Below are 12,534 nucleotides of genomic sequence, written 5' to 3' on the forward strand. Positions count from 1 at the left end.
ACGCACACATACATACATACATACACACATACATACATTAATATCTTTGTATGTAATCGTCAACCTCGACATACATACAATATATAGATATTCATACATCAATACATACACACACACATACATACACACACACATACAAGGATGACTCGATAGCTGTCTTAGAGGGGATGATTTTCCGTTTCAGATTTTGCCACATTCCGTTTCATATTTTTGCAAATTCCGTTTTTTTTTTTTTCCGTTTTTGTGTTCAATTAGTGTCATGTTTTATTGTTATAAACTATATACATTTGTTATATTGTTCCAGCTCTGAGCTGGTTGCTATTGCAATTTTTTTAAATACCTGTAAAAATAATTTTTAAAACAAACTTTAAAAAAAAAAAGTGTATAAACCGCACCACTTGGTTCCCACCTTCATCCGTAAATAAACTGCACCTTTAAATAAGCCGCGGTTAAAACAAAGCCACGAACTTAATTACGGTTAATTATTTTTTGTATTTAATAATAATAAAGAGATCTATTCTCCCTTAAATTCAAACAATAAATAATTGTTGATTGTGTGGCTTTCAGTTTCATTTCATTTGATGGATTATGGGTAAGTGTGTTTTATAAACAAAACACACCGTTGACAAACCCCGCTATTTTCACGAAAATATGAACAAGAACTTTCGTAATGTATTGTTCGTAATCTGTCGAGGCATGGGATTTTTAATCCAGATACCGACTCCAAACCCTGAGTGAGTGCTCCGCAAGGCTCAATGGGTAGGTGTAAACCACTTGCACCGACCAGTGATCCATAACTAGTTCAATAAAGGCCATGGTTTGTGCTATCCTGCCTGTGGGAAGCGCAAATAAAAGATCCCTTGCTGCCTGTCGTAAAGAAGAGTAGCCTATGTGGCGACAGCGGGTTTCCTCTAAAAACAGTGTCAGAATGACCATATGTTTGACGTCCAATAGCCGATGATAAGATTAAAAATCAATGTGCTCTAGTGGCGTCGTTAAATAAAACAAACTTTTTTTTTTTGTTCGTAATCTTACATTAGTTGCCAAAAAATATGTATAAATAAATAAATACCTGATAACATTTTATTAGTTTCAGTATGATTACAAAGCGTGAACCAAAAAAAAAGGGGGGAGAGGGGCACCAGTGTTCGAGATTAACGGTATCCCAATATCCCGGGGATACCAGAATTTAATTTTGGATACCAGACTTCAGTAACCCAGTATCCCACCTGGATACCATATAATGTTGTTGATTTTTTTAATCCTGCATTTTTATTTTTCGATAAACCAATGAAAATCGTCATTTACCGGTGAAGTTAAGTAACAGTGTCGTCCAAGTTTGTTACGATGTTATTTATGAATATCATTTAAGCGGGATACTAAATTCTCAGGTGGGATACCAGGTTTTGAAATGTTAGTATCCAACTGGGATATTGCCCAAATTTTTTAATCTCGAACACTGGGCACACGTAAGAATTACTATTTTAGTACTCACACGATTACACATGTATGTTTCTCTATAACCTAACTAGCGTACTGTGTGCACAAATTACATATTCAAACGAGGTCGGGTCAATCTGGATATAGGCCAGTGGTAGTGAACCGAAACTAAACACTGTTCTGTCGATCGTTTAAAGTTTCGACATTATTTTATAACTTTAAAAAAATATATATTTGCCTAGAATTATATATTCAGAGCTGGTTTAAGGATCCGCGGGGCCTGTAGCACAAATAATAGCTGGGTCCAATTCCCAAGATATATATTTTGCAACACCCTGTACACAATGCCTCACCGCAGGACCTCCTGAACCGCAGGGTCTGTAGCACATGCTACATGTGTTACAATAATAAACCGGTGAGAAGAAAAGTAAAATGCTATTTTTGTGTGCAAATTAGAAAACAATCGGTTCAGAAATAAATAACGTAGTAAATTCCGTAGCATGAAAAAAGGCGTTCCCCGTGGGACGGACTATAAATGTGAAATGTTTCCGTACAAATTAACGAATATGCCCAAAGTTTTACGAAATTACGTTTTCTGGCGAAAGCGTTGTGTAAATTGGCTATGCTTTTGAATCGTAATAAGTATTATTGAAAAATATCGAAATTGAACGTATTAGAAATCTTAGAAATTTAGAAATTTTAGAATGTTGATTATATAATAATATAATCAACATTCTAAAATTTTATTAGTAAATGTTTATTTTTACATTTCAAGTTATTTCACTATGTAAAGTGACACGGGTAAACAGTCACATGCTTTGTTGCAAGTTTACAGCAATTAAGTGTAACTTCCAAGAATTAACGGTTCTGAAAATATTTAGGCATACAGTACACTCCATGAAGTTCGCATACCAAAACATTATGCTTATATTATCAATATTGAATCTTAAAACTACTAAAAATATTTATTATGGTGCTTAAACCAGAAATACAACTTTTGAAGGTTACTTTTTTAAAATTGCAAATTCCGTTTCAGTTACTAAATTCCGCGATTCCGTCCGTTTTTCCATGATCGCGGAAAATCATCCCCTCTACTGTCTGTGGGAAAGTAAATATAAACGATCCCTCGCTGCTAATGGAAAAACGTAGCAGGTTTCTTCTGATGACTACGAGTCAGAATGACCAAATGTTTGACATACAATAGCCATTGAAAATCAGTGTTCTCTAGTGGTGTTGTTAAACAAAACAAACTTCTTTACTTCGATAGCTGAGAAATTATAGTGGCAAGTCTGCAAGTTGCAGGCGATTCGATGCCACATGTTCGAGTCCCAGCAATGGATGAGACAATTTAATTATCCTCTTGCGCCAGTGCGTAAATATCTATGTATGTAATAGTTAAACTCGACATACATACGATATATTTATCATACATCAATACATACATACAAACAGACACACAGACAGACAGACACATACATACACATGCATACACCTCTATTCTCCTATCCATCCATAATATATAGACATAAACATACACGTACACCCGTATAGGTACAAGCTCCCAACTAGTTATGCATCCGTCCATCTGCCCCTGCACCAGTCAAAGTATGCACACAGACACACACACACACACACACACATACACGCACACACATTTTATTTAATCTCATTATTTTAGTTTTTCCACATGCCAGAAGTGAATGCATTAAATAACAGAAATGTTGTTGGTTGGGTTTTGTATTGTTGTTGGTTATTTTTTAATGCTGGTTTCTGACAAACATGTTTTAGTAAGATATCTTGTTGGGTGTTTCAGCATGAAGCTCAGTTTCAGGACGAGTCACGTGACGCGGCGATGACGGTGTCTTGTTTCGGTGAAGACAACAACAGACATCTTCAATTGGTAAGTTCTTGTTCTTGTTGTCAACAATTCAGTTTCTGAACAAATTCCGTTAAAAATATTCAAGTGCTGTAGTTATTATCTGGTTTTCTGTCCCGAGTCCTGCCCCTGGCTATCCAGGGACAGGACCCGGGAGAGACATGTCTGAAACCATAGTGGCATATGGGCATGTTAAAATAATTCAAAGTCAAAGTTGTTATCATCGGATGATAATGTTAGACACGGCCTGGTGAGAGAGACGTTGACCATCTATTGGAACTTCATCAATCATCAGTTACGATCCGTTTTCCCCCACCGATCTACTTTCAGAATCGGTCAGAATATATACACGTGTGTGTGTTATGCAGATACAGTGAGAGAACATTTATGACACCCAGTCAAACAGTGAACGAAATGCCAGGGTGTTAAAACAAATATTCTTGGTTTTTTTCTAGAGAGGGATTTTATCTTTACACGACAAGGAGTATACGCTGGAACCCAAATCACGTGACCGTAGAGGGACACCACGTGATGAAGAAGAATACATTGTTGAAAATCAGCCGGTTGTTCCTATCAGAGATGATTACGTAGAAGCACGTATGTTTTGTTTTTCATTCAAAATAAACTAAAAATGTACTCCTCGGGAATATTACTTTGTTTTATATATTTTCTCATTTTATTATTCTGTATTGTATAATAATAGCAATTTGAAACATCAGTAATTACCACCTGCTTGGTTGTTAATCAGGTTATAATTTAAGACAGCATATCTTAGGTTTGCACTACCTGCAAAATGTCATTGTGTTAAATTATATTTTAAGAACCTAAGACAAAATTGGCTTGTTTGTTTCTACATCTGCGTGCGTAATTTGTGTAAATATTAACAAACTATAATAATTCCCAAAACATCTACGTTGCAGCTCCATTTGAAGAAATTATTTCAAATACTGTTACAAAGTCCGACTATGAAGACATACTTCTGTTAAATCCTTCCACACATGCACGACAGAAACGAGAGACAACAGAGTACTATATCGATGTCCTAACTGTTATTGACTACTCAGTTTACCAAAGGTGAGTACAGTGCACGTGCTTAAGTATCTGCGAAGGTTCCCGTTTTACTAAAGAATAATAGAATCTATCACCATTGTGATGAATTGATAAGTCAATTCCAACCCGAGGGACAAAATGTTTTTGTGAGGGTCGAGGTTTATTTTGTATAATGTACTCTATCGTTTTTTTGTTTTGTTTTTTTCTGTATGTATTTTGTCTGTACCTTTCTGCGTTGTGTTGTGTTATATTCCATACTGTTATATCCCGTTGTTCTGTCCATTGCTATTCGTTCTTTTAGGTAGAAGCTTTTGTGACTGAAGCTCGTTTCCACTCTCACTCTATAGACTTAACGTTGCAATGCCCGTACTTAAGTCACCAAATAACTAAAGTTTAAAATGTGCTTAGGGTCTTTCCTTTCCTTTCGTTTTAGTGTTTAATAATGCCAACTCGACAGTTGTGTTGTAATTTCAACCACTACCAACTTAGACAGTTACGCTCAAAGTAACAACTAATCGGTTGTATGTGTTATATTTGACGAGAATCGAGTTGTAAGACCGCTCAGACTAGCAACTGGACAGTCGTATAATGCTAGGCTGAGACTGTCAACTGTTACGACAGTTGGCCAACTCGACGGTTGTGTTGTAATTTCCCCAACTCCCGACTTAGACGGGTGTGCTCAGATTACCAATTAATGTGTTATAAATGAGAATCGAGTTGTAAAAGTGCTCAGACTAGCAACTGGACAGTCGAGGAAGTCGTGAGAGTAGAAAGTTGATGAACTTTGTGCTGGCAGTTGGTAGTTTGACTCTACCATTAGACAGGTACAAACCAAATGGTATAAATCACTTCAGAAGGTTTGGTTGTACATTAACTATATATAATATTATATTTATTTTCAGACACTATAATCGCACAGATTCATCCTTAACTACGGCCACAAGAAGAGTCCATGCACTTCAAGACATTCGGGAATATTTTGCCTACTTCATGAACGGGGTATTTTGAAAATAAGTGTCATGACAATAAAAAATAAACTAAAATGTGAATTTTTACGTGAGTAGTGTTTCTTTAACACAACACAAGCATAACTAAATCGAAAATCTATTTAAAAAATAGTTAAATATTTACCCGTCAATGTTTCTGATGTAACAAAATGTTTCAAAATACAAGTACTTTTCTGCATCTTACTATTAATTCTTTTAAAAACAACTTCTACTTTTATACAACGTATTAAGGACATATCATGATATCAAATAATTATCATGTTATATAATAAGCGGTTTTCTTGCAAATTAAGTGGGTGCTTTAAATTAATAAAAAGGTTCGATAATTCGTAATATAATTATTATATTTTTCAAATACATATTTCATTTGAACTGTGCATTTTAATAATTCAACATTAAATACATCAATTTAACAAGATGATATTAATTTAATTAGAACCTTTTAATGTTATTAGCAAAAAGAATTGATTGGTATCATTACGTTATAGGGCAAGAAAGTTTGCTTTGTTTAACGACACCACTAGAGCACATAAATTTATTAATCGTCGGTTAATGGATGTAAAACATGGTCATTTTGACACAGTCATAGAGAGGAAACCCGCTACATTTTCAATGAGTAGCAAGGGATTTTTTTATATGCACCATGCCACAGGATAGCACATACCACAGTATTTTATATACCAGTCGTGGTGCACTGGCTGGAATGAGAAAGAGCACAATGGGCCCACCGACGGGGATCGATCCCAGACCGATCGCGCATCAAGCAAGCGCTTTAGCACACCGATACGTTCTGATAAGGGAAACGAGTTCTGATAAGGGACATAACAGTAATTGCATCACTTGTCAGTAAATATCATATTTTTGTAATTATTTTTAAAAACCTGTCATTTTTATTAAATAAAATTACAAAACGATAAAATTCCACATATAATAATAGTTAATTATTTGAACCGTAAGCACACGCTTTATTGCTATTCAAACTTACTTTCAATTTATTATTTTAATTATTTTTATTATTATTATTATTAGGTGGGGGGTTTTCAGAGTGTCTACAAGAAATATATTATAATGCTCACAAACTTCGATTTTCCCAGAAAGTACTCAGGACCGTACCCTGATCAAAATCCTGGGGGAGGGGGCACTACTTTTTATAAAGAAATGAAACACAATACAAATTAAACCCTCAGATGTGTATGTTATTTTATGGGGGGGGGGGGGGTCAACTCCGCCCCTGCCCCCGGAGGGTATGGCCCTGGTACTACAGTTTATTTCCATGTTTAAGGTGGTCATAATAAGCTGTAGTATGAACATTTGTAATTAGGCATAAATCGTCCAGAAAATAATCGACTGGGTTACAGGTTGGCGTTGCTAAAGTAAGTCATGGAGTCTTTTTAATACCAGTCATGGAGTTCCCATTGGATATAAGGAAGAAAAGAAAAAGAACAAGAAAATGAGCAAACATTTTCATTACGATTGTGTTTTCAGGGTACGTTTTTGTGGATCACAGTTTTGCTTCTGTTTATTTCTAGTACATGGTGCTTCTGTTTACCACATTTCTTTAATCTTCAGGTAAATCTTCGATACAAGAGTATAACTGGCTTGGATGAACGTCTGGTCATTAGACTGACGGGTTACGTTGTAGCAGAGGTGTGTATATGTGCAATGAAATATAATTATATCTCAAAACTAATCATGCTTTAACAGATCAGCACTTTATATTAATCAAACTATTCAAGTTAATCACAACTTTAATATGCAAATGTTTTCTCCCCTTTTTTTGTGTGCGAAACTTCGGTAGTCAAAGACGCGTCCCATTATGTCTAAATCTAGCAGCTTGCTTTATTCTGATTTTCTTTAAGGGTTTGGGGTTGTAGTATTTATATTTATGCTGAATGAAATGTTCCACAGCCAGCTTTAGCCAAACATGTTACTGTTGTCGTCTATGGGATTTAATTTGATGACCCAGTATAGACCTACAGCTTAGAAATGGTTCTTTATTTTCGAATTGGCTTTGCAGCGTTTTAATAATGAAATGAACAATAACTAGGCAAATGATATGTCTTTTTATTGCAAGCTATAAAGACTGTCTCTTTAAAAATGAATTAACAGGCTCGTGATCAAGCTCCTTGGACAGAAAACAATGTTCTGATGGCGACATCAGGTGGTGAGGTGTATTCTGAAAGAGCACTGCAGGACTTGGAAGCCTGGGTTGCTAACACGTCACTGCCTGACAATGATCACGTGATGCTGTTTACAAGGTAAGGTTATGGCCACAAATGTGCGTAATTAGGTTTTTATTGCTGTTGGAAGCGAGAGGTAGAGCAGGTGGACATTGCCCCGCCCCGATCTCTAAAAGTAACACATTGCCCCCACCCTATCCTGTTCGATGTTGTTTGTTTTGTTTCACGACACCACTAGAGCACATTGATTAATTAATCATCGGCTATTGGATGTCAAACATTTGGTAAGTAAGACATACAGACTTAGAGAGGAAACCCGCTATATTTTTTTATTAGCAGCTTGGGATCTTTTATATGCACTTTCCCACAGCCAGGAAAGTACATACCACGACCTTTGACCAGTTGTGGTGCACTGGATGGAACGAGAAAAATGCCCAATCAGCTGAATGGATTCACTGAGGTGGTTCAATCCTCCAACGCAAGCACCTCAGGCGAGCACTCAAACGACTGAACTAAAATCCCGCCTCCCTCCGGTTCGAAGGCAAATGCATATATTACTGGCATCTTCCGACGTCAGAGGTCATGACTTTTAATCTTTAATTGTGTTCCTGCACAGATAGCCCACATAGTTGAAGTGTGTAGCCAGGAAAGCATGTTTAAGCAGTAACAAAACAATATAAAAATATACTGATTTTGTTTCTCTGAATGTAACTAAAATTATGTCAATAATTTCAAAAATGGCTGGGAACTAGGAATGAGGATTTGTTGCTTGGTACCACGTGGTGTATATACTATAAAATACTTAGTTCGTAGCTTTATTACAGGACCAAGTTAGATTATTTAGGAGAATAAAAAGATGACCTGTTAAAACAGGTGGCTACTTAATATATATTATAAATATAAATTTATCACATATGGTATACTTCCTCCATTTTACTCAGAATTGCAACCCCCGAAATAACAAAAAATAAATAAAAACATTAACATAGAAACCTGTTATATAATTTTTATGTTCCAAATTATGTTATTATACAACTTCCATGTAGAAAATGTACTGAGGTTATTAATGTTTAGAGAATCTTTAGTACACGTTAGTATTCCATGTTTGTCTACAGATTTTAAAATATATGTAATTTGTGTGTCATTTAGGTATGATTTGTACAGTATTATTGATGGGACTAAAGAAAGAGCCGTAATTGGTTAGTGTTTCTCTCTCTGTCTCTCTCTGTCTCCTACATATGTATGTGTGTGTGTATGTGTGTGTGTGTGTATATGTATATGTATGTATATATGTATATATATATATATATATGTATGTGTGTGTGTATGTATGTATGTATGTATCTACTGTATACTGTATACATATATGTATATGTATACAGTATACAGTATACATATAATTATAAAAGAAAACAAGGGTACAGTATATATGTATTCTGTGTGTGTATTTCTGTCTGACCATGTCTGTTTGCCTGTGTCTATATCTGTCCATACACTTATTGGTGTACATGTGATAGTGGTATAGTGCTAAAATACAGTAAAACAAACTCCATTTATTATAGGTGAAGGTTTGTTTCTTATAGAAAAAAGTGAAATATATTCACGTTAATAAAAACTTCTAACAAGGTATGATATTGTGATCCCTTTTTAAAGCTATATCTCCAGCAGTTATCTTATATTTTATTATTTAATTGCAATGCCAGGTGAGAATCAGTCAACTATTTGGATATATACACTCAAATCAGAAAGTCCAGTAAATAAAATTTGAATAAAGCTGATTTCAGAAAACTAATGTTTTCAGTGGCTTCTGGGTATACAAATTGATAATTTCTTTATGGAGAATCTATATTTCATTTCTTTGTTTTTACTCCTTAGGAATGGCATACTTGTCTACAATGTGCAAACCGTTAGGACTAAGCACTTCGGTAATCGAGGATAGCGAAGGATTTCAGGGGATACTGACTGCGGCTCATGAACTTGGACACAGGTCAGTTAAGACAAATATAGACTGGACGTGGCACGTGCATGTGGTCTGACTGTTGCGTCTCATGCGTTTGTGGCTTGCGTTTTGGGCATATACATCATATATGATTATTTCTCTGCGGCTGGCGTTTCGCAGACATAAAGCTATGTTTCCATTAATACTATTTTCGTACGGCGTCCGTGTGGGAACGCATGTGATGTTTTTCGATCGGATCATGGAGAGTCCGCATAGGAATCGCACAAAGGATTCCTCTGGATCGTAGGGGTTTCCCCAAATATTTCAACCATGCCTCGTCTACAACTTATCCAACGTGTGTGTGTATGCGTGTGTCTGTGTGTGCGTGTGTCTATGTGTATGTGTGTATGCATGCGTGCGTGTGTCTAGAGTATGTCTTGTGGTGTGTATGTGTGTGTGCGTGCATGTGTGTGTGTCTATGTGTGTGTGTCTGTGTATGTGTGTGTCTATGTGTATGTGTGTGTGCGTGTGTGTATGTGTGTGTGTGCACTGTAAGTATATATGAAATAATAGCCATAAGATCCAACAGCGGATTCATGCTTTGTAAATGGGAAGGTAGGAATGGGGACATGTTCCATGTACTATGGAGGCCTACCCGCATCACCAGATATACAGTGAGTTATACAACTATCACTGGGGGCACGTAAACCCTCCCAGTATGTCTGCTGACGTATTTTTAAATTTTGTTTGCTAACTGCTGAAGGCTCAACAGCTAATTATGTGGCAAAACATTACTACAATAGACTAGAGGTTAGAAACAAATATTACTTTTTGTGTTTAATCATCCCCAGTACTTTAAAGGTATGATGGGTATGGGTATCACTTCAAAAATTATTATAATTGTGAATAAATGTATATAATATATAATAATAAAAAATACAACAGAAAGAACAAGGCACGTAGTAAAATAACCCAAGCGCTTTCAACTATTTTTAATAACTTCATGGGCAATAAAATATTACAATTAATGCATACATACATATATACATACATACATACATACATGTATTAATTATCCCCTGCGCCAGTGCGTTAATATCTATGTATGTAATAGTCAACCTCGACATACATACAATATATAGATATTCATACATCAATACATACTAGCCAGTGCCAGGTCTGCCCACTGTTTCATGCACGTAAGCGGGATCGACCGCGTAGATTGTAGGCCCCATGCATATGGTTGAGTTAAAGAAACTTCCTTTTTATGGAAGCTTCGATAGCTCAGAGCGTATCGTGGTTAGTCTTGCAATTTGCGGGCGAATCGGTGCCACAGGTTCGAGTCCCAGCAACGGCATGGGACACTTTTTGAGGCCAGAAAGGATTTAATTATCCCCTGCGCCAGTGCGTTAATATCTATGTATGTAATAGTCAACCTCGACATACATACAATATAAGATATTCATACATCAATACATACTAGCCAGTGCCAGGTCTGCCCACTGTTTCATGCACGTAAGCGGGATCGACCGCGTAGATTGTAGGCCCCATGCATATGTTGAGTTAAAGAAACTTCCTTTTATGGAAGCTTCGATAGCTCAGAGCGTATCGTGGTTAGTCTTGCAATTTGCGGGCGAATCGGTGCCACAGGTTCGAGTCCCAGCAACGGCATGGGACACTTTTTTTGAGGCCAGAAAGGATTTAATTATCCCCTGCGCCAGTGCGTTAATATCTATGTATGTAATAGTCAACCCTCGACATACATACAATATATAGATATTCATACATCAATACATACTAGCCAGTGCCAGGTCTGCCCACTGTTTCATGCACGTAAGCGGGATCGACCGCGTAGATTGTAGGCCCCATGCATATGGTTGAGTTAAAGAAACTTCCTTTTATGGAAGCTTCGATAGCTCAGAGCGTATCGTGGTTAGTCTTGCAATTTGCGGGCGAATCGGTGCCACAGGTTCGAGTCCCAGCAACGGCATGGGACACCCCTTTTTTTGAGGCCAGAAAGGATTTAATTATCCCCTGCGCCAGTGCGTTAATATCTATGTATGTAATAGTCAACCTCGACATACATACAATATATAGATATTCATACATCAATACATACTAGCCAGTGCCAGGTCTGCCCACTGTTTCATGCACGTAAGCGGGATCGACCGCGTAGATTGTAGGCCCCATGCATATGGTTGAGTTAAAGAAACTTCCTTTTATGGAAGCTTCGATAGCTCAGAGCGTATCGTGGTTAGTCTTGCAATTTGCGGGCGAATCGGTGCCACAGGTTCGAGTCCCAGCAACGGCATGGGACACTTTTTGAGGCCAGAAAGGATTTAATTATCCCCTGCGCCAGTGCGTTAATATCTATGTATGTAATAGTCAACCTCGACATACATACAATATATAGATATTCATACATCAATACATACATACATACATACATACATACATACATACATACATACATACATACATACATACATACATACATACATACATATCTATCTATCTATCTATCTATCTATCTATCTATATATATATATACAGTCGAACTTTGTTAACTCGAAGTTGAAGGGGACGACGAAATAGTTCGAGTTTCAGGGAGTTCGAGTTTTCGAAATTCGTACAGCAGACCCCAAAGTGAAACTGCATTGTAGTATTATCATTTCGTTGATATCGGAAGACATGTTTGCTGCTCCATCCCTGTCCCCAACACACAGATGTTAGCACATTCCTTTTGTGTATATGATAAAACTAAGTAAATATTAACAGAAACGAGATAAATCCGATCAATTTGACGTACATCTCTATGTACTTTTATTGTATTTATTAATAAATTAAAATACTGGATGTCGATTAGCACTAAGTACATTTGTTTACCAAATAAAAAATACACAATATAAATAGCAAAATTATTGTAAATCACAAAAATCATTTTAAAAAACCCTCACTAACATACCCTCATTTTTCTTTAAAGTATTACCGGTACAGTTAAAAGGCTCAGTCACTCCACAAACTTCGAGTTTTGGAAGTGCA

At 36.5% G+C, this 12,534-nt stretch overlaps 1 protein-coding gene across 1 annotated transcript in view; it reads left to right on the plus strand.

Moving 5' to 3' along the window:
* The window catches only part of LOC121381702 (A disintegrin and metalloproteinase with thrombospondin motifs 6-like), a 28,350-nt gene that overhangs the window by 245 nt on the left and 15,571 nt on the right, over positions 1 to 12,534 (plus strand). Inside the window, exons 2-9 of the mRNA XM_041511046.1 lie at positions 3,254 to 3,340; positions 3,772 to 3,913; positions 4,237 to 4,390; positions 5,269 to 5,365; positions 6,943 to 7,020; positions 7,483 to 7,631; positions 8,703 to 8,752; positions 9,429 to 9,540. Coding sequence (XP_041366980.1) covers positions 3,254 to 3,340; positions 3,772 to 3,913; positions 4,237 to 4,390; positions 5,269 to 5,365; positions 6,943 to 7,020; positions 7,483 to 7,631; positions 8,703 to 8,752; positions 9,429 to 9,540 — 869 coding nt within the window. The remainder of the gene's footprint in view (positions 1 to 3,253; positions 3,341 to 3,771; positions 3,914 to 4,236; positions 4,391 to 5,268; positions 5,366 to 6,942; positions 7,021 to 7,482; positions 7,632 to 8,702; positions 8,753 to 9,428; positions 9,541 to 12,534) is intronic.

The sequence above is a fragment of the Gigantopelta aegis genome, chromosome 9 (genome assembly GCF_016097555.1).
Source record: "Gigantopelta aegis isolate Gae_Host chromosome 9, Gae_host_genome, whole genome shotgun sequence".
NCBI classification, from domain to species: domain Eukaryota; kingdom Metazoa; phylum Mollusca; class Gastropoda; order Neomphalida; family Peltospiridae; genus Gigantopelta; species Gigantopelta aegis.